Source organism: Glandiceps talaboti, chromosome 18, assembly GCF_964340395.1.
Source record: "Glandiceps talaboti chromosome 18, keGlaTala1.1, whole genome shotgun sequence".
Lineage (NCBI taxonomy): Eukaryota > Metazoa > Hemichordata > Enteropneusta > Spengelidae > Glandiceps > Glandiceps talaboti.
The window spans coordinates 6,645,430-6,669,522 of NC_135566.1; the positions used below are offsets into that span (position 1 = coordinate 6,645,430).

General features: G+C 35.7%; 2 protein-coding genes across 10 annotated transcripts in view; both read left to right on the forward strand.

Moving 5' to 3' along the window:
- Window positions 1-9,682: 9,682 nt before the first annotated feature.
- LOC144448873 (E3 ubiquitin-protein ligase RNF10-like) lies at window positions 9,683-21,807 on the forward strand. 2 transcript variants are annotated; one of them, XM_078139209.1, is made up of 18 exons: window positions 9,683-10,092; window positions 10,714-10,881; window positions 11,416-11,602; window positions 12,077-12,167; window positions 12,784-12,968; window positions 13,859-14,063; window positions 14,298-14,351; window positions 14,850-14,894; window positions 15,430-15,508; window positions 15,767-15,834; window positions 16,144-16,450; window positions 16,864-16,997; window positions 17,382-17,499; window positions 17,760-17,861; window positions 18,065-18,241; window positions 18,604-18,764; window positions 19,306-19,531; window positions 20,198-21,807. In XM_078139209.1, the coding sequence occupies exons 1-18, from the start codon at window positions 9,996-9,998 to the stop codon at window positions 20,287-20,289; spliced, it is 2,496 nt and encodes an 831-aa protein (XP_077995335.1). In that variant the 5' UTR covers window positions 9,683-9,995; the 3' UTR covers window positions 20,290-21,807. The 2 variants fall into 2 exon arrangements, with proteins under 2 accessions (XP_077995335.1, XP_077995333.1); XM_078139207.1 differs by having other exon boundaries at window positions 10,714-10,877; window positions 11,412-11,602.
- Window positions 21,808-23,622: 1,815 nt separating this feature from the next.
- Window positions 23,623-24,093, forward strand: part of LOC144449566 (CAP-Gly domain-containing linker protein 1-like) — a 48,436-nt gene continuing 47,965 nt past the window's right edge. For all 8 annotated transcript variants that reach the window (XM_078140120.1, XM_078140121.1, XM_078140124.1 and 5 more), the window contains exon 1: window positions 23,623-23,699. The gene's annotated coding sequence lies outside the window, so the exon portion shown is untranslated. The remainder of the gene's footprint in view (window positions 23,700-24,093) is intronic.

Here is a 24,093-nt window from a genome sequence, read left to right on the forward strand (position 1 = left end):
CGACATATACAAGGGTGATGGGCAATGGAAAAGGCGAAATGGCAGGGGGCACTTAATTTGAGTACCTGAGCAAAGCAGGGGTGGTCTCATTTCGCAGGGTCTGTCGGAAATCCACCCCCCCGTCGTAAATAATGACTACCCCTTAGTCGTGTGTGGTGGTACACGCACACATACAAACACAGTGATAAAGTCCTAGATTCTTTCGAAGTTTGATATGAAAGGACCCTGTGTACGTACTGAGTTCCATACAGTTCAAAGGTTTGCTACTATGGGTTGATGACCGAGTCATCTCGTGTGTGTGTGTGTGTTCTACATCTGTGTAGAACTTATAGAAGAATGCTACGCTAACTTTTATGATTATACCAAACACAATTGCAACAGAAGGTACGATTTTTTGTCGAATTCACATAATCTCCAAATTTTGTATTTTTGTGTTTATAAGTTAATATCAATAAAAGTTAGGAATGTCATCAAAAAGTTATCATGAAGTGCTTTGATTCGAACATTTGGCCCATCTTCTGTCCGCAATGGGGGGGGGGGAGACAGAATTCGATATACACCTCTCCACTCGTGGTAGGGTAGTAAATCTCTATGACTATGTTTGGAGGGAAACGGGCGAACTATTACATGTAACTAGACTAGTCAAGATGTACTTGGTCTTGCACGACAGCCAAGGTCACAATAAAAGTGAACCCAAATCAAAAACAAATTATTGACACCCACTGCTACATTTGTAAGGCATGCACCCCAACAACGATGGAACAGAGCTGAGGTTATGTTTTCTTGTTTCATCCTTGTTCACATGACGAGAAGGCTTAGCCTATATGTAATACATAAAGATCTTCTTGAAATAAGAATATTGTCTTTCTGTTATATGACGCACAGTGAGGAGGGGGTGTGGGCTAGTTTGGAGGAAGGTGGGAGGGTGCATGTAATGTGAAATCCAAGAGAAATCGACCAACTCAGTATCCGGGTTATTCTGGGTTATAAACGGATATATAATCAATTGATGGCACTAGAGGACACATTAATGAGAGATGTAATCACGATGACAACCCTGGATGACACTGAGTATAAACAATGTCAAGGTTTCTACAATTCTCGTGGTTCATAACATAACCACCACCACATTACCCTCAGCTCCCCACCCCACCACCGACCCTAATTACGACACACTGCTTTTGACATGCTAGGGGCTAGAGCCCATATCAATCGAAGTTTTAAAAGAAAATCTAGTCGAAAATACGACATACTTGTATTGACTTCATTAAATTTGATTTCTGTCAACTTCCGTGTCCTTATCGCTGAAGACGATTTACAACAACATGATGGATTGGAGATAGCTCGGAAGAGTACCGTTAACGGCACACACGCTTCATCATCAATTTAGAGTATCCGGGTTAAAAACAAAAACAATTTCAAGGGTTATGTGGAGGCTCAAACAGGAGTTTACACACTCACGTATCACGTTCATCAACTTCGCCATGGTGCAGTTATATACTCTAGACCGATAAGGCCAAATAAAAAAAGTTGTTTGGTTCCGGTTACCCAACCCCACCTAGTTTTTCACGCCGACCCTAAACTTTTTTTTTTACGTATTCGAGAAAAATGATAATAAAATCGCCAAAATCGTGAAGTCTCGCAAGAAACATACAGTGGGTGCGGAAATTGACATCAACTTAAAAAGATAATATAAAATTGTTCTTCCAATCTGTAATGGCTGTACATCTGATAGGAAGAAATAAACAACACAGAGACCATTTGGAAAACAATGGAAAACCTGAACTAGACTCACACATGAAAAAAAAAATATAATAAAATAAAATAAAAAATCTACCTACCCCACCTATTTTAAAATTGAATGTAATCGGAACCACACAATTTTTATTTTTACGCTATAGCTGATGCTACGATAGGGACTATCACTAGCTACGTTCATGTGTTTACCATCAGACAACTTTCAGACATTCAATTAGAGAGGTAAATTGTATGAGATAACCTGTTGTACTATCTACGTTTTATTAGAAGGAAGACCCATATGAAATTATACAATGAACTGCTATAATATGACTAGAATAGTCCTAATAAACTGAAGATGGTATGTTTGCACTCTTATGCCCACACACACCACGCGCTCAGCGCGGCAACACATACATGCAATACATGTTTACACGTACACCCCCCCCCCACACACACACACACAGTAGTAACACACACAAACTCGCCCACTCAATAGGCTATGATGGCAGTCTAGCATCTGCAGCAATGTTTTGTTTTCCTGAAAGTGTACCTCAAATCAAACTAAATTTGTTTCGTCGCAATAATAATTAATACTCTTACAATTAAAATATATGATAATTATTATAACTATCAATTTATGCTGAGTTACATCGAAGCTTCACAGTATAGGTAATCACCGAGTTATATACTTACTGATACCGATAGAGGGCGCTGTTACAGGTAGCGTCAAATACATTGAAATTAAATATTCTTATGAAAACTATTTGATGATCATCTCTTATATTTTAATACAAAATTTATTTCACCATACAATACAATATAAAATAAAATTAATTTCCAAATCCTAAATAAGACTTTCTGAAATAAAAGCAAACACTGCTGTTGCCAATATCCATAAAAAGTGAGACATCAGGGGTTCACTGAAGACTACCCTTTTCCATACTCCATTGTGTACAATACTGCTGACTTGATGTCCCATTATCAATAAAATTAGCAGTAACAGGGGTAATTTCACTATATTTCCAATTTGCACTATAAAATGGTAACCCCCCCCCCCAGGTTTTATCTTAAAGCTGAATCTTTTTTTTAGGTACAATTACTTACTCTTAATATCGTATACGGTGAACAGTACTGCATCACTTGTGGGTAGACATATTTTATTTTTTTGTGTAGCTGTATACATGATAAACCAAACCTGTGCCCTCAATGGCGATTCACAATTTCAACTTGTTTCTGGACTGCTTATGGATATTAATCATTTATTGACATGTACGATGTCTAATTATTGGTAGTTGAACAGTTTTCAGTGAATATATTGTGGTTGTCTGATTGAAAAATGATACTACAGTTACAACTAGTACAGTTTTAACATGATGATACATTCAAAACCAAACTTTTGCTCAAGATTTAAAATTGTCACTACACTACCCACAGATAATATTGAACACATATTCCCTGGCCATGAGGGCTATAGCACCTGTTTATTACACCTGAGGGACTGTGAGTTACCAGAATCACATGCTATTTCCCGAGGCCAATAGCATGTGATTCTGGTAACTCACAGTCACGAGGGGGTAGTGAACGGGTGCTATAGCCCGAATATAGGCCAGGCAATATGTGTTTTATAATATACCTCATGCTGTGAACTCGTGGTGGCAGACGACATCGCCAGAAGCTGCCATTTTGACCTGCTGTGAACGCGCGGTGGTCACGTGACCATGTAAAAGTTGATGGAACTATTTCCCTAGGGAAATAGTCATTCTATTTTCCTATCACGTGACTGATTTTAGCGAATCATGGCACAGCATTATCACTAGGTATATTATAATGGCCACTAATTAACAGATACAATGTCTTTTTATAAGTAATTTATCAATTTTAGTAAATATACCTTTGGTTATTTGATAAAAAAAATAAAAGCCCCAGTTGCAGATAGAGAAGGTTTAAGACTATTACATGATTCTTTTTTTTTTCTTTTTTTCTTTTTTTACATGATTCTTGTCAAGTGACAAAACAGAAGTATATACACAGGTAATGATTAACTAGTTGACTATCAACCAACTGACCGCAATCACTCTGAACTGAAGCCATAAAAAATGAAGAATATGTACAAAGTTTGAAAAGACTGAAAGCCGACTTCTCTTTCAAGGAGAGGTAAAGGCACTGTCGTTTGGACTATTAAATCCACTACTAGGACTAGCAATGCTGTAAAGTGGACTTCTTGTGTTACGGAATTTCTCTAGAAGTTGGACATTAAATGTTGTAAGCGGACTGGCAACTTCTTTTGGGGCAGACAGTTTCCTTTTGCTGTTGCTGTTAATGCATGGAGTTCCCCCAGGCGATCTGAAACAATTATGGAGAAAATCGTATTTCACTATACATGTATATTACCCTTTACTCTAATGAATTTTGCACATGAGCCAGAGACTCCAAAATACAAAAAGGGATTGTTGTTAGACTTGTTCCAATGACTGTTCTAAACTTCATTTTCTGGATTGCTTGTGAGGAGGAGGGGATTTTCTGTTTGTGATAGATCTCACTAGGTATTAGTGTGGGTATTGAAGAGGGGGAAATATTTCCACTCACGCTTTCAGTGCTTTCTGCCACTCTTACAACACCAAACACCAAAAGCACTTCTGCAGTATGTCACACATCCACTCATACATCATGGGATAGTTATTTTTACATAAATATAAGTTTATCCATATCAAATTTCACAAGAGATATTACTGTGTGTTCACATGCTTTAGTGTACTTGGAATGATTGTGTGCTCATTTGCATACAGGTTGGCTATACTGTTTTCGGTATGCACAGCAGGGTAAATACCACTGGTATGGACACACAGATACAAGTTTTTGTATGGTGTTTGTCTCTTTTAACTTATTGTGCATTGCTTTTGAATATTTTTAAAACAAAGGAAGCACTTTAGAAATGAACTAAATGTTAAACGTTAAATAATAATTTTATAAATCACTGCCATCATCACATTTGACAATTGGAAATGAAAAGGATCAACTATTCACCAGTTTGATATAATAGGGCTTACGTTCTTACCTAGTTTGTCCTGTTGACCTCAGGTTGTGATGGCTGAATTTCAGCAACTCATCATGAAAGCTTGCCACAGATGCATTTTGACTGAATCAACAAAAAGAAGGAAGAATATACCAGAAAGAAAGTGAAATAAACATGCATGTAGCAATAATTAGTTTGTGTACCATGATGAAGGGTTCTCATTACTTACAGGTAGTATTTCGCAAATATCATCGTCAGAGAACAGAACACGTTATCAAGGCAAATTAGATGATCTCTCCACATCAGAAGACAAGGGGTAATACTATGAATAGGGACAAGGAGGCATACCAATTCAATCATCTCTACAATCACGTCATCATTACTACGCTGCATTTTTTGTCAGTCACCACATAGTAAGAGATAGGAGAACACCGAATTTTGGTGCGTCACTAGAAACTGTGTGCATCAGTGGTGAGTGTCAAATGGCTTCGAGGGCACACTGATCTGGAGTATCCATAGGTTTGTTGTTGCATGAAATGCCATCTTTACAGTTCCCAAGCCACTTCAGAGGTTAAATTCCCCTACCAGGTGTTGTATTCTAATTTCTATATCTCTTTATTTTAATACATGGAAACCCATTTATAGATTGTGTATAATCTCCAACTGATTTTTCAAAAACCATACAATCAAATAAAGTTCACCAGCCAGAAAGACACCCTGTTTTTCTTCAAAGTTATTGCATATCGCAAGAAGATGTGTATATGAAGGCTATCTTTATACAAACCTTTGAGATGACTCAAGTTTTGACTTCTTACTTCCCTTTTTTAATCCTTCACCACTTTTCCTCTTTACTTGGGGTGATGAAATCTAAAAAGAACAGAATATGAATCGATAAAATCTGATATTGTTAATCAATGTTTTTCTTTGTTCAACCAAGGAAAATACGAGTGACCCATGGGGCCTTGTCATTATGAGTTGCTAGACAAGTAGTGACAAATTTGTTAGTCACAAGTAGAATATAATCATATCTTTGCATGTGTGGGGAAAATAATGCTGATTCTGAATGTCTTGTCTCATATTTACAGTACCACAGAACCAATGATGTAGACAGGCACTGACTGTTGTGATGTAATACAACCAGGGTATAAATTCCATATTTGCTGTTTGAACATGTACAACTTGAGCATGGTTTAATATTTATAGATGGTCTGACATTATCAAGCCTGTAGGGTGTTGATAAGGTGGATGCCCCGGTATTAATATGGTTGGATTCCTAGATGTTTAATGTTAACAGGAATCAGATTAGTCCCCCTAACTTAAACTTGTTTTTTCTTCAGATAGGGTTAGGAATAGAATCAGATTAGACCCCCTAACTTAAACATGTTTGTCTTTCACTAATCATGGATGGACACTGTTCTGTATTTGTTTTCCTTGACAGTAGCTTGATCACTCACTGTGTTTGTCTTTTCTTGAAGTGGTGTTGACTTGGTATCATTTTGTTGATCTAGTGGTTTTCCTGGTGGTTTGGACTTTGTTTTCTTTGTTTTGACGTCAGGTGTCATAATTGTTGGAAGTGGTGGTGGTGGTGGTGGAGGGGGGTAGCTTGGTGCTCCATTGTTGTTTTCAGTTTTCTTCTGTTGTTTTTGTTCATTTTCTTTTTGTTGATGTTGTTGTTGTTGTTGTCTGGCTTTCTGTCTAGCCCTTTTCAATGCTATTCTTTTGGAGAATCTGACTGGCGTATCCTTAATTTCTACAAAAAGATATAAAAAAAACCCACATCTATTGTAGAAATCGTTGCATCATTTGATAACAAGTTTTATGGCTCCTTTACATGATACTGTAGCTAAATACACAAATGGAACTAAAATTAATTTGTGAATGAAGCTATGAAGTAAAGAGACATAAATTATTACTGCTTGAATATCTCCTGTTGTAAAGACAAAAGATCGTATACTTTGTCCACTAGGACTAAAGTAGGAATTCAAATCCAAACCCTGCATAATGGCTGTCTAGGGCAAGAATTGACATGAAGAATATTTCTATGATGGATAGGAAACCTGCCTGGAACAAAATTTTGAAATAAAAATCACGACTTCATGTCTCTCTCTGAAGATCTGAGGAGTCAAGTTGACAAGTAGGATTTTATTTTAAAGTATTTGCTGTAGTAAAAAGTTCAAATTGATTTGTAATCTGTGTTTCTATATCCTCATTTGTCATACTAACCTAAACTGTAAAATACATCATGTCATTCTGCCCTCACTGGCCTCCTCTCACCATAGGAGGGGTTGACTGATGTGTGAGGGCAACCCATCACAGCGTACCTTACAGACTAATACATACCTTGATTGTAATCAAATGCTTTGGCCATATTATCAGTCAGTTCTTGCATTTTTTCATTACATTCAGTGTCATCCACTTCAACAGCTTGTTGTCCCATAATATTAACAAGAAACCTAGTCTGGAAAGTAAAATGAACCAAGGTCTATGTTATATACTAAACTGCTGTATGAACTAGAAATTGAATATACATGCACAATACCTAATTTTGTTTAATTTACTAGTTGTGTCAGTTCTGCCATGTGGATTTGTCAATGCTATATTTTACAAGCATTATATCCTGAAAACTAAACTGAAAGCTGCACTAGTCGCAACTGAAACATTAAAAAAAAAACCTCTTTGTTAGATTTAAGAAATTACGCGTAATATTGTACACCCTGAACAGTATTGAATCACATGTAGGTAATATATTTAATGTATGTAGCTGTATACATACTGGTAATATGATTCAATAAATCCAACCACATTGATTTTTGGGTCCACACCCAAAATTGAGAGAGACCAAATGCAATCACAATTACAACATATTACTGGACTACTTCTAGACAAAATTGACAATCTAATTAATGTACAATGTCTAATTATTGGTATTTTGACAATATTCAGTGAATATGACATTGGTTGTCTGATCAAAAAATTATTATTTCAGTTACAGGCTTACAGCTAGTGCAGGTTGAAGGAGTATCGCAAATTGGAGTTTTGAGGAATTGTATTTTCTATATTAAAACTTAAAGAAATCAAGTTGGAACAAACCTTTGGAAAACCAACTGATGAAAGTTTTGGCTAATATCTGTTTTCTAATTTCAGGTTTCTTACCTTTAGAAATGAGAATATACTTTCGTTCTCCATTTCATCTTGTTTCTTCTTCCTCAATATTTCTTTATAGATATCGGGATGTTTTTCCATGTACAATATCAAATCCTGTATTAATTTAATATAAAACAACAAACTTGTGAGTGCCTTTTTGTGAAGAAATCTATTCTTCATACTCCTACCCAAAGTCAGTTGTTGTCCTTGTAAAACTAAAAATATATGTTGAACCTCAGACCACTAGTTGTCTGAGGTTGAACCCACCTTAACTTGACTTTGGATTTCTTTGAGAAGTCTCCTTAAGACCCCTCTGAAACCATACATGTACTTCTAAGTTAGACTCCCTAGCATGGGAACTACTAAAGAAGAGAAATGGAGGAAATCAGTAAATTGAGTAAAGATTCTTTTTGTTCAAGACTACATACTTCAAGACCTTTGGCAGTCTCCTCTGTTCCTTGCTCTTCAAAAACCTTCACAGATACCGGTGTACAGTATTGTCTTGACACTGGTGTAGCATTGTCAAATTCACCCATGGACTCCATAATCTGTCAATAAAATCAATTATTCGACATGTAAGTTGTCACCTCTTTTAATGGTGTTGTTGAGGATTTTACCAATATAGGTAAGGGTGGCCTTACTAATGTCTCATTGTAACACCTCAAAAAGGATGGGTCAGTCGGTTGATTAAAGTTGGATACTGTTAGGTAGTCAATGGATTTGCCTGAAAGGATACACAATGGTAATATACATGGAGTTGTCTACTTTTCCGTGACTACGTCTTGCTTTTTTTTTTCAAAGATATATGCTCATCAATGTTCTGTTTTGAATGAGTCCTTGTAAATACCTAACCTGCACATTTTCTCTATGAAAGAATGCATATGTGTTTAAAGCAGAATTACACTATTGTAGCAGCCATATGAAAAAAAAAAATATTCTAAAATGAAAAATATTTAGAAACAAAATAAAATATAAAAAAGAATAAAAAAGTATTGCAAATAAAAACAAAGCTACAATTATATATTCAATACTACATGTATGACAATAGTATACTCCTACTGTGTACAGACAACTGCTACTGCAAGTACTTGGATAAAATAACTGACAATTGGACGTTGCAGGTAGAATTTCTCTTGTACACAGCTGTGGAATAATCCAGTATTTCAATCTGCCTCCTAGGGTGCGAGGGTGAGGAGATACGAGAGCTAACGATGCAAAACAACAGCGCAGACAGAACCTCTCACGCGTCAAGTATCAAAAGTCAAATCTCATCTCACCAACGACGAGAACGTAAACATTGCCAAATCTTCAAGAACAGGCAACAATTCCTCGATAAATTCCTGACAGAAAAACAAAGTGTAGTAGCCAATTAAAACCTATAACCGTTACTCACCTATATTTACAACGTTCGTTCTGAAAAATGTCAGGTAAGTACTTCGTAGATTGTGGAAACCTTTTATAGAAACAATGATCATGGCAAAGTGATTTTTAAAACTTCGCGGAAAGACTGCTTAACTTTTGTAAAATAATCAATATGGGTCTAACGTCTCTTTTAAACTGAGGTCATTGATAGCCGCATGCTGTGATAAAAATATTCAGAAACTCTGTCTTTATTGCAATGAAATAAGTAGTCAATTTTTTTTTAACAATCAAGTAATGCACTAGTTTTAAAATTACACACAAAGACTAGACAGAAAGCTAGGAGGTTTGAGATTCGTATCATCCTCTCGCGACAATCTCGCTCTACACGAGACATCCGGGAAGCGCTATTAATCAATGTCCACCATCTTTGCCGGTGGGAAGTGTTTGCGAGAGCAAAATCGTTCATATACGTGCCCAAAGTTTGGCCTTCTGAGCCAATTTTGGGGAGTGACTGTCAGAGCAATCTGTTGGTTGTGCATATCAGCACAGGTACGTTAACGCCTTTAGCGTTTGCAATCTATATTTTCAGTGCAATAATTAAGAATTTGCACGGAAGTATTTCCTTTTTCGTCTGAAGTCAACATGGAGTTTTGATTTACCATGAAGTCTCAGAAGTTCAGAGTCTCTCCAAAGTGCGGAGCGACCGCCTGGTCATCAGTATTTACTAAGTTAGTCAATGTTAGAGGAGGAGGAGATGGAGAAGAAGTCAGCTACGCGTTCATCGTCTGCACCACCACCCAACAAGGGGTCCAGCGGGGAGTCTAAGAGTAAAGGTAACGATTTTACATGTAATCCACTTTATTACTCAAGTTACTGTACACATTGTGACTGGTAGTTATAATATTATTATGCTCAATTAGTGTCAGGTGACATCACAAAGATGTACTATATGATGTGATTGAGTGAGAATCATTTGCATGCTATCCCTTGTCTTGTTCACCCTATAGTAATAAATGACCCGGACCCTGGTACGGTCCACGGTCCACAACTGCATGTAGGTCATCAAACATGATGTCTGGTGACGTCACGCCCAACACAACAGTGTCTGTCACCTGACATCATCGCAAACAAACTAACATAGTATTTCACAAGAAAACGCAAGCAGGGTGGTTTACTACGGTGTTAATGGGCCACACGACTCGTGAAAGGACCATTCTAAGTCTGCCCATTCTACTGTAAATATCCTATATTTCCGTGTTTCAGATAAGTAAAATGAAAGCACACAAGGATGAAAATATTCATATAATGACATTCCTGTTTCGCATTGGGACTACTACTTCTGACATTGGTTTGGAACGGTCTAAACTGAAAAATACATACCTAACAATTAGTTTTGGGAAACCTTATGAATTCCAACTCGGAATTGTGTTCAAATATGGGTCATCACTTTTCAGATGGTGCTAGATCGAATAATGGTGGTCCAAAGTTCAACAGAAGGAGGGAGCCATCATTTCCAAGAGGGGAACCAGGTTCTGCAAGGAAACCCATTCCCCAGAAAAGTAAGGCCATTGACAAGAGACCTCGTACTAGGAATAATAATGGTGGCAGACGTGAAGAGGTCAGTTCTTTATTTATATTTCATTCATCACAAATGTACCAGTTCTGCTGGATCTAGCAGTGCACTTTGACTCACAGTCCCTCGAGGAATCAGTAGTTGATTTCCCCAAAACCTGTGTGATTCCATGATGTAAACAAACATTCACATCTTTCTCTCTACATTTTGTTGTGTCAAGTTATAATTCACACGTTATTACCTTTGATAATTTACCTATTCAATAAAATCTGGAACCACATGAAGCAAGTGAAATAAAAATTCATCCTTGAAATGACTTTTGAAAAGAGGCAGTGAAGTTGGGTCATGAGATATGTTCAACTTAAATCATGATGAAAGCAAGGAGTCATGCAAAGAACCATTTATAACATAATTTCAAAATAGACGTTTCTAGGTCGGTTCTAGAAGGAGTGGTTGAATGAATGAACATTTTTGCAAGTTGTACAAAAAGTAACCTTTCTAGAACTTCAGATACAGTAAACACTACAGTATACTTTTATATCAGTATCTAATTCAGACTCTCTTCGGTTTCTTCTTCAGGTAGCAAAACATCAAAGAGCTGAGTTTGGCTCGCCGTTATCTTATGGACCTAAAAAGATCAACTTGAACCATTTGTTGAATTTTACCTACGCTCCAAGGGAAACTTCTGGTCAAGATAGATCATGGAAATCCCGAAATAAATGGGGCATCAGACGTGTGCGTTACAATAAGGAACAGTTTCTTCAGGCAAAGTAGGTACCAAACATGTACTTGTACATGCGTTTTCCCATTAGCAATAACATTGTTCACCTTTCAAGTAAATTTGTCAGCAAGTCATATCACTTTCAAAACCCTGGAAAGTCCTTGAATTGTAATAAAGAGTATGAGCCCAGGTACATTTTGTGTGCCAGTTCACCAACCATGGGCTTAGATATTCACATTATTTTCCCTATTGATGTTGAGAATTTTCATGGACTTACTAGACAAGTAAACATTTTGACAAGTTAAGTCAAATGATGGTATGTCAGTGAAATGTACTCCAAACTTCTCCTGGATAATGGTACAAGTTGACAATGAAAGAAAACAACTTCAAAACTCGAACACTGCCAGAACAGTCCTTGAATTTTGATAGCAGTATATGAACTCTGATGTGATAAATTTGTATGCCAGTTCACAAACCATGATTCTAAATAATCATATCTTTGTCGCTTTTTAAATCTTTCCAGCTGTCAATTTATAGTAGCAAGCCAAGGAGACTACACAGTGCATGCAGCTGATCCTGATATCTTGGTTGAATGGGATCTGATAGAACAAGTGGTAAGTTACATCATATGGCACTTGGTTATTTTGTGATATGTTAGATATGTTGGCATACAAATGGTATCGTTACAATGCCTCAGTCAGCTTTCAGAATATTTCAATTTCCACACACATTGATGTCCAATATCGATACATCACAGATGACAGATATAAAGATGCAGGTTACTTTTCATGACTTGAAATCAACAAGAAGTCTATTGAAATTTTACCTTGAAGAAATTTCACAGTATTTGCTGATTTTGTCTCCAGTGTTGTAATGTTCTTTTAAAAGCATTAGACAAGATCAACATTATGAATATGTCAAAAAGATTTGACATTCCGTGTATGGATATATATGTGCTCATCAGAGATCAATTCACATCATTTGCCATATTTTTATCAAAATTGAAGATGCCAAAGAAATACATTACAAAATCAGATTGATATTTGAACTCGCCCTGTATTAGTGTACATGTGTGTGAACATTCACAAGTGACTGAATTTTGAGAGATAATGGTATGGCAACTTGAGAGTTGTATGTAGTATATGCTTCTAGACTTCTCAGATAGGTTGTTTTGACTTCTTCAGATAGGTTCTTCTGAAATTTACACTTGTTTGTGATTATTTTGACTAGCGAATCTTCAGTCATGATGTTCCATCTTGTCCAATCTGTCTGTATCCACCGACTGCAGCCAAGATAACCAGATGTGGGCATATGTATTGCTGGACATGTATTCTACATTACCTATCACTGGGTGAGAAAACATGGAGAAAATGTCCAATATGTTATGAAGCTGTGCACAAATCGGATCTCAAAAGGTACATAAGTTATATTTTAGAATGGAAATTTATATGAAATGTGTCACGTACTTGATAGTGTTGCTAATATTATATTTCCTATGTTGACATACAGTTGTAAAGATATCAAATTTTGAATGCAATTTGTTATCCAATTCATGAATGTCAGTTGGTTTGTAAGACAAACAAGTATCAGTCCAGCTACAATATAAAATAATCACCAGTTGTTGTACACAGAAACCTGCCTTTTGGGAATTGTGGTAGATTTTTCGGAAAACCTGTGCTTATGTATTTTCATACCTACACAAATGTCACCTAGGTTTTAGAACCCAGTTGAGAAAGAAAAAATCTGGTAAAAATGGTCATCAGTTACCCCATCTGAATTACTGTGCCAGTAGTTTAGTGGGTATAACGCTTGGAGAATGCATGTGAAGTGTGACCACATGAATTTCAAATTCATGTAGATTTTACCCCATACCAGCCTTCATAGAACTTATATGGCTCTGTGTACACAAATGTGCTGGTACTGTTTCACTATCCTTGGATAATGCCTCGTCATTGTTCAAGAGTAAACCCTGCAATGCATATAGTATCAGATCACACAGCCATCTTTTGAAATCAAGGCTTTTATAGATTTGAACTCAGTAGATATGAACAATGCATTTGAGTTGAAGACCAATAATGGTGCTAGATAAGATGCATCTTATATAGTCCAGCTGCAAGACCATTCTATTCTTCTAACTACTAACACATGATAACAATGTCAAGCTCTCCTCTGGAGCTGTGTACCACAGGAACTGTCAACTTTTGTTGGGCAACCTTCCAAGCGCAGATCCAAGTTTGCCATTACTTGTTTTGTCATTATGTCAAAAACTTGTCACTAAAAAGTTGTTTCTTCTTTGATGCCACAGTGTGATGTTAATGGAAACACATCATTACATACCTGGTGAAAAAATCACCATGAAATTGATGAAACGAGAGAAAGGATCTAATGTGGGATTTCCCAAACAGCAGTGGATACAAACTGAGGCTACTCCATTTGCATTGGGTAATGATTCTATTGATACATGCTTTGTCAAGTTACTGGTTGCAACTCCAGAACAAGTTCAAGAACAGGTACGAAAAACTTGTGAAATTTTGTCAGAAGTAGCATTGCTTTTAGCCATTGGTGTTGTTTTTATAAAAATATAAGTTAGTGAACAAGCAGGTTTCTTGTATTTTTAAAGGATCCATGAATCAGAAAACATAGTAATGTCCATTATCCAAGTGATGTTTGTTCTTTTACTCTTTCTGTGGTTATTGATGACAAACCATATTTGATACACAAAATATATATCTCAATCCTTGCAGATAATTAATGTTGAGAAGACAGCATTGGAAACAAAACTTGCAGACAAGGATGAGGTATTACTAATTTAAAATATTTGATTTACAAAATATGAATTTAGTAACAGGATATGTAGTGTGTGATTTTTCTCCCAGCAAGAAAATGTGTAGCTAGATACTTGTTCAACACCTTAAAAGACAGTTTCTCTATGGTATAGTTTGAGTACAATTTTAAGTAGATATTTTAAAATCATAATGAGTTTTATACATTTTCCGTCTGATACAATTTCGTAAGTGTTTATTTTCTTCAGTACAAAGCATCTCTCATGAATATTCATAGTGCAACTATGACTATATTGTTTCTGCTGACTCCCATGAAGCCACAACAAAGATACCCTGTAAAAGCACAAGGTCAACTTGATGTTTCTCTGAAATCGCAAGTAATTATAGGTGATGTGAAATCATAAAATTGCTCTAGAACCCATAGTTTATCAAAATGCTTGTATTTTATGAAATGATGTTTCCCAAAAATGATCTCATTATGCAGTTTATCAAAACCTTTTGTTTTTCTTCCAGGAGTCTGAATCCTGTTTCATAGAAGCAGCATTTGCATCATTGAAAGTAAGTCAATTGGTGAAACTGTATTAACGTGTGTGGTTGCAAACAGTGAAGAGGGTTCACCCAATTGATGGCTTGTCTAGCGATGGTCATTTGGAAATGATTTGTTTGCTGTGAAAGAATTCACATTTTTGATTTCATCAAGCTTATATACACAAGCAATAATGATGAAGACCTTAGAAATAATTCACTATCTTAGTGGTTTTTCTCAAATTTTGAATGTCATCATTTTATTGTGTGGCACATTGTATTATGGAAAAGTGAACTTTCAGAGAGCAGGGCATTAAAGCTCCACTATCCATAACAGGAGCATAATTTTTTTGGTCAGACAACCAGCAATATATCTATTGAAAGTTGTTAAACTACCAATAATTAGATATCGGATATGTGAATGTGAAGTTGGTTTTATCTGAAAGTAGAATGATAACAAGTTCAAATCATGCTCACGTGAGATGCAGATTTTAGGGTACAGACCAAAAATCAATTTGACTGGATTTATTGTACCATATTGTGAATTGATAACTATTGATTATCACAGGAAAGGGAAAGAGGAATTGGTAAGAAAGACGGACATACCGATGAGAATGAAAAACAAGAAATTGACGAAGTTACACAAGGTAGGCTGGTTTGAACTATTAGTAAATAAGTTTGTAGCAAAAGATTTGATCAACATTTCTTGTGTCGCAATTCTGTAATCTGCTAAATACAGTATAATGCTTTGGAATGTGAAAATTAGGAAAAGTTGTCACAACTCATATTTTTGCATGGATGACCCAGTCATATTTTGCGTAGAAACTGTTCTGAAAATAAGTTTGACTCATATTTTGGAAAATTATGATATTGTTGTCATGTACTGTCTTTTGATTTGTTCACAGGTTTGGAGGACGTTGATATTCAAAGTAAAGAAGTTGATGTTTCTCCAACGAAATGGGTGGCAAAAGAGGTAACATAGCTGGAAGTTTGAAGTTGAAGTTGTTAATCGTCTATAGGTTAACTAGTTATTAATTACTTTGTCTGCCTCATCAAACCTCGTCTTTATGAATATAGATGTCGTTTGAAAATAGATTAATAAATTGTCTGTAGTTTATTGTAAATAGTAAATTTCAAACTTCTACAAGTTCTAGTTGTGTATTGGTGAAAAGTACAGGATTTCATGTAATAAACAAGGTACAATATTTGCACCTCGATATATTGCTGTCAGTTGAAAATCGTATATTTCCAACACTTTATTCTCTATTGTTGATAACTACAGGATGCCATAGTGTATTCATCAGCATTTGATGATGAGATAGATGCTAGTTACACAGCAGACAAGAAAGGCCCTGAAACTAAACTGCATCAAGCTGAACCAGATACACAAGTATCTAGCCCTGCTGATATAGCTGAACAGTTGGATGAATCAATGGAGGAATCATTGAAGGTAGTAGACGAAGAGAAGGTAGTAGACGAAGATATTGATAAGGAAAGTGAAACTAAGGAAAACAGTAGTTTTCCTGAAGGAAGTAGTCACATGGCATCTCCAGCTGCTGAAACAGGACACATGTACTACTTCTATCAAGGTAAGTTAACATAGCGTGCACTTTAGAATCTTATATTTATATTTATGCTGTTACTTTGTTTATGAAAACTCATCCCACTGTCATAAAGAGAGAAAAAAGGTAAACTCAGGATCACTTTACAGCCTTTTAATATCGAGCCCAAAATGAAATAAATTTAAACCATTTTAGAATTCAGAATGGCCACCAAGTACTGTGTTAACTGAAGAAAAGTAAAGATTGTTCTTAAAATTTAAGATGATGACCCCTAAATTTCTATCACTATTTCAAAGGATCAGGAACAAGCTTTCATATGGCAAAGTTTGGAGAGATTGGGAAGAACTTTGATTTTAAGTGAATTGTCCCAGTGGCACAATAAACCAATTTTGATGTGTCTTTTGATGTGTCTATCTCTGGATTTTCTGTTGTTTTAACAGCTGAAGATGGACAACACTTATATCTGCATTCGATCAATGTGAGGTGTCTTATCAAGGAATATGGAAGTTTGGAACATTGTCCTGAAACTATCACAGCTGATATCTTGGAAGTTGAAGATAATTCCATGACAGAGGTACTGATATCCTGTTCATTATTCTCCCTTTGGACACACTTTAGCAATAACTCTATGCATTATGCAACTTGCATGGGAGGTATAACTATGAGCATTGGTACATTACATGTAATTATTACACAGAACTACAAAATTGTTATTTTCTTACATCATATTTATACTAATTATTACATTACTTTTGAAAATACATCTGCTGGCAGACACAAATGTTCTTGCATGTATACATATATAAATCTCACGATCTGTCATTTATGCTTTCAACTCCCTCCATTCCTTGTTTGCTCACTCACAGACAGACATACACACACACGTACACTCACCCACCCACTCACTCACTCACTCACTCACATTTCCATCAGTAAACTTTGTATATTTTGTCTGTAGGAGTTACGCAAAAGGCTTAGGTACCTGCGTCACCTACCACTAACTTGTGAGTTCAGCGTGTGTGAACTGAAGTTACATCCACCAATCGTCTCAAGGATGACTTTGGACAGCTTTGCTGGTAAGCCTGAATTTGTTGATTTTAGCAAAGCTGATCTTTGTGATTCTGTTGTTCAAATATCTTGTATGCTATCACAGACTTGAAAACTTCAGGTGTGAAATGTTTGATGATACAAACTATAGAACGATATGGTTTCTGACATTTGTTGATGCTACCTGTGAGGGCGCTCTATACATTCTCATCTATGTTGCCAAATGACATACATTTCAACGTTTTGTATCGTCAAGTTAAAAATATGCCACTGATGTTATTTCTACCAGGTGACTTCTTGAAGAGAAAAAAGACAAGAGACAGAAAAGAAAGAGATGAGAAGAAAAGAGAGAAAAGAATCCAGATTGAAGAGGAGAAAAAACAAGGCAAATGTAAGTATTTGGTTGTGAAGGGAATTTGCAGTTTGATAGTTTAGTAACCACTGGGTTTTGATATTTGAGATAAAAACATTAATTTGTTCATGATCTTTCAACATTATAAATCAGACTTAGGAATCATACAAGACTACAGGGAAAATGAAATCATTTGACTTTCAAGTATTAGAGCACTGCTCTCAACTTTTTCTCATGTATAGATCCCAGAGCAAATATCACCTTGGAAAGTAACAGACAGTTTCCTGTATGTGGTGGTATACAGAGTTCTTCGTCAGCCACAGCAGTGACCACTACCAGTCAGGCATCTAGTCCTGCACTCTCAATTACCTCTGGTACATCTGACAGCAGTAACTTCCTTTTTGGAAGCCCTCCACCAGGTGTGTAAGGAATCCGGAAAACATTTAAACTATTGTATTTATTAAGAAAGTTATTTGTTAAACATGCATGGATATCATGTCATGGGAAATGTCTACTTCTGAGAATTTACTTTCTATGGCTAAACCAAAAGAATGAAACAACTTTATAAAATTTATCAGGCAGCAAAATTGTCAGGTATTTCAGTTACGGTTTATGTAAAGTGTATGACTGAAAACTACACTTCTGAAGAAATTTTTTTCAAATTCTGAAGAAATATGTAGACTTATTGTGTAGAAATGTGAAATGCAATGGATGGGAAGTCGCCTTTCATGACTCTTAATCACAAGTTTATTCATATCTATGAATGTCAATAATTTTTCAGAGACTGCATTGAATCCGAATGCTAGAGAGTTTACTCCTGGATCACCACCACCAGTGGTTGGTAGTCTTGATAGTGTTGGTAGTGTAGATAGCTCTGGAAGTTCGGTTGGTGTTGGTAGTCCTCCTGGAGGACACCTCCCTAGATTTCCATCCTTTGCTGAGGTAAGTACATGCAAACTTCACAAATGATAAAAGACTTACCAGTAATGAAATCGTGATGGTCAAATGGTTAGAGTGGCAAGCTGGGAATAGGGAACTTGCAATCCAGACTGAGCATGCTCAGCCGCAAAGGACTATGGGATTATCTGTGGTTATCGTAATACCTGATCTTGAGCTACGGATAAAATAAACCTCCCACAAAGATCAGGGTGACTATGAATTGCTCATTCGTGGTTACAAACAATGTAACAACATCGTTTACAATGCCTATTGATTAGTATTTATTATCATATTTCCCATGACGCAACATTCAGCATGGCGGGTTTGCAAGTTCCCTATTGAGTTTGTACCTTGATTGTATCATTAATTTAGTTCATGAATATTAAATATGTAAATTAGAATAAATATTAATGAGTAACCAGGACTAATCTCAAGCTTGGCATAACCCTGCTGTTAATGTAACAGTGATAGTTCCTTTGAGTTTCGTCAAATGCAACTGTTGTTACTTCAAAATGAAAACAACTCTTTACTTATACCCCTATAGATGTTACGTGCAGGTAAAAACAAAGAATCTCTTCCGAGACCAGCATCTGTACCTGCCAAGTTAGAGCTGCAAAATCAAGCAGCTAGTCGTCTACTCTCACCAGATACTGAGGATAGTGAATCAGAAGACTTTGTACCTGTACCATTGTACAAAGATGCATTTAGTGATGCTATACAGTTAGCCATGGATAAAGCTGCCTTGGGAAGTGCTGCTGCAGCTAAGCAAGGTAAGCATTATTTTCAGAATTTTACAGCAGTGGCGAGGTATGTCAAAGCATGGCATTTCATGTGTACACAAATAAATGGTATGTCTACATGAAAAGACACCACGGTTGCTTCTAATGACAGGCATTCTATTGAGTTTCTTATGTTATGTCCTTATGTAAACTACACAGCATTGCATTAGGCAATAACTTACACTGCTTCGATAATAAACTCAACATGGTGTTTTTGACACAACTATGACGCACATTAACATGCCATGATGTGAAAATAAATCCTTTAACAGGAAAAGCTAACTTCTTGGAAATTCTTACAGTCCATTATTTCGCAAGTTGATATTTCTGACAAACGCATTCAAAATCCTGATTTTTGTTAGGACTTGGGAGTTTACCCATGGCAGACAAGAAGGTACCCCCCCCCCCCCCCCCCCATGATGTAGTGATACGATGTCACCATGCATTTAGTTGCCAACTAGTGCAGATTGATGCAATATTGTTACCAAAGAATTGAACTAGAGTATCTGCTTTTATACCGCACAAGACTTATTCGAGACCAGTCACTGAACAACTTGAGATTGCAATGTATTTTTGTGAAATTTGTTTTTGACCTCCACTAGTCTTCCTTGCATACAGAACATAATATGACATATCTCTTCTCAATTCTCTGTATAGATGAACAGCCAGTCAGTGGTGGTGGTAAGAAGAACAAAAAAGGAAAGAAGAAGCAACTGTTGTTTTCCACATCACTGTCTCGTTATAAATAAGCATTATCTCTCAGTATAAAATGTGTTTAACTTTGAGTGCTAATCAGCAAAAAATGGCCAATATTGCAATTTCAATTTGAACAACTGCTATATGTCAAAAGAACTAAGTGAGTATTTACACAACCAATCCCCAAACATGAATGTATCTGTGTATTTTACCATGCTGATAGGAGATTAAACTTCCATGTCAAGTTACAATGTTTATTATGAGAAATCAAGCCAGGAACTCACATTAGTATTTTTTTCTGAATTTATGGCAGAAGGTATATGATAAAATTACTGTAGTCCAGATATGTGTTTTAAAGCTTATGTGGCCTTCTGAACCAACTGAAGTAAAAAGATTACCATTATTATTGGGGATATTTAAATTTCTCTGCGAAGTTTAGAATTTTTTTTATCTATTCAGGGTGCAAGTACTTGTGTGAGAGAGTTGCTCCTACCACAAATCACATGTAGGTGTACCGCTACAAACATTTTACTCTACATTGCGTGTGGCAAGGAGAGAATTTTGTCATGATAGTTTTGCTGCCTCTGTCGTAATGTTTTCCATCATTAATGGTTATTTTATTGTAATTTGAATTTAAAACTTAAGACATAATTATTCCTTTTGAACAAGTGACGTTTTATCTTTTGAATTCACATTCTGCTATTGTTCATACTTAAAAGTAATGCAGGTAAGATATCAGACAGAGAAGTGTATTTTGATGAAGACATCCAATTGGACTGTGTCGGTGTTAAAAACGCAAAGTTAAAATCTTACAGAATGACAACATGGTAAACACATTTAAATACTAACCTGAAACGGAGCACTGTATATCACATTAGCAGTAACTTATGAACATCTCAGTAGTAAATACAGAAACTTTATCATGGAAGGCTTGTAAGTTTTCAAAATTTGGTTGAAGTGCATAAGTGAGGTTTAGCAATCACATTGACGCCAGACCCTCTAAATGAATGAAGTTCATTAATTGAGCTTATGTGACACTGTGTGATCATCCCTAGTAACTCTACTGCTAAATCATGTCATTTTCGCAGAATATGTTAAATGGAAATCTGCCAATTAATTTTGTCAAACTTGATACTGGCATATATTACTTTTCCTGAATTAGCTTGTATTAAATTTCATTCAGTTATACATTGTGTAAGACCTTGGTTTTAAGGAAATAGTAATTAATATTCATAAACTGTGGTAAGTAACCATGGTTTTAATTATAATTAAATTGATATATTTCTGTACATTTATTTTACTTTGGAAAATGTTTCGGAGCGTTTTACGTTTTAATTTTATGTACAGAGAAAGCATGGCAAATAACTAAGTCTTTAAAGTGTTTTCAACCATACAAAGGTCTGGGTCAAAGTGGTGTATTTTGCTTTCAGTAAAAAATATATTATGGTACTGTTCAGTAAATAAACTTTACATGAAATAATATCCAGGTGCTGTGTAACACGTAAATCTTTTGAGCTGTTATTGAAATTGTCCAGTTTGGGTCAAAGTGGGGCATTTTACTTTTCATTGAAAATGTAGTACTGTTCAGTAAATAAAGTTACATGAAATATTACTGTGTAACATGTCAATTCTTGAACAGTTATTGAAATTATCCTGTCAGTGCTGTTGTGGAGTTGCACAATGACAAGTCTTTGAGCTAGCCAGTCAGTTAATACAAAATTATTGCATATCATGGTTGGTAATATTGATGTGTCTATATTTTGTTGATAGTATCTTTAAAATCGTTGATGAGTGTGTTTATAACTTGTTTGTTAGCAGAGTTTTCAATGTTTACGTCATATCCAAGATATGTGTATGGCTGTTTGCGTTCGAATATCGGCATGGGTGCATTTTGTATTGTCACTTGCATATTAACAGTTGTGGCATTCCTTTTCCACTTCACTGGCTGTGAAGAATTTAAACACTTCCGGTGCTTTTTTTTCCATACAACTTACTTCCATAAAGCTTTACATGCATGTATGCATGCATAATACATACATATATACATCCATACGTACCTACATACATACACACACACACACACACACACACACATACACAATGATCTATATGCAATTGATGTATGTTGCATACCCAGAAAGTAGTTTCAGAAAACTATTACATGATGTAGAAAGTTGAGTTGTTACATAATACTTAATAGTATACTCTTGAACGAATTCTACAATATTTTACATGATAACTTCATAAACTTTGAGAATCACAGCATGAGATGCCCTTTTCTTGCATTGTAATTCAAACTTTTTTACTCTTGAGATCTGCACTTCAAAAAAAGTGCTGTGAAAAAAACCAATTTAAAAGCAAGTATATTGCATAAATTGCAATCTAAGCACTACTATTATTTTAGAAATGAAAAATCAACACAAGTTATGAACTGAATTGATAATGGAAAACATAATGAAACATCCAAAATTATCAATTGCATACACCCCAACACACTCCCCTGACATTTAATTTACATTCGATCCACAAGTATTATTTCACTGTGACAACATTCAGACCTTTGAATATAGATAAAAAGTCAAACAACAAGTCTTAACATTCAGGGTTAAAGCAAAGTTGCATGAAAATAAAAATGTTCTTGGCTTTCACTGACACTGAAACACAAATTTCAGTGTCAAAACAATATGCAAAATTTGGCATAGACCAGATACATGCTTACACAAAATAGTTAAAACCAGAAAGAAATTTCTTCCTTGTCTGTGTAAAACTAAGCCATGCGAATGGAGCTGTTATAAAAAAACACAATTTGAACCCAGCCACTGATAGTCTGCTAATAGTTGTCCATATGTCACAAATAGAAAAGTCATGTCAATATAGCACATCTAAAGTAAAAGTGTTGTCATGAAATTTCTTTTCAAACACAAAATAACTGGATAATTTAAGAATGCCAATATTTTTTAATATTGAACATTACATATACATTTATATATTAAATTGCTGGTGAAGGGTACGTTAGAGAAGATTCACAAATGTGTTGTTCCATAAATATACATTTTCAATTCTCCATCTATTTTTTACACGACCTTATGCGAACACTTCGCTACCTTGCTCACCTGCGACTTGACACTTTACCTTCCTTAATATAATCTTCCGCAATAATGAAGGAATTATAATGCTATAGTGAATCACCATATTCCAATAGTATAACTTAATATAAAAGGCAATGTTGTATATAAGTAATTATCAATCCATTGAACTGGTTAGTTATTGGCCTCATCTCAATATCACCGGTCTGAATAAAAGGTACTACTCTTCGCGGATGAATATTTCAGCTACTTTGGACGCCATTTTGAATATTAATGAACTTCCGGAACTCTGACTGGTGGTGATTTGTCATTAGGTTTACATGTTTTCTGAGACGAGCAAAGGCGTGTGGACTGTGGACTATCTGACAGTGTGACAGGTAAGAATAATTCGCTAAAAAATCGTCTACACCTAGTAACCCACCTTCTCTGTATATCGCTTTCATGTAGTCTAAAATAATGAATACGGAAACAATCTAACGGATTTGATCGCGAGAAACAAGATAGCAGTTGTACAATTTTCTCAGTCTCGTCTGCAGAAAGATCTGATTCGCTGCACATTGTATTTTAGGGGAGTGTCGTCCATCTGTGTATTGTTACGGCTGCTTGTCCTTAGTCAACGCGAAACTGCCAAATATTTGTAGTTTAAGCTTCTTTGTTTATCCAGTCAGAGATTGGGTTATAATCACATAAAATTTCAACAGTTGGAAATAGATTTTTCTGTTTTGAACTAATTAACTCATCCATAATAATATGCTGGTCACGAGCCAAGTT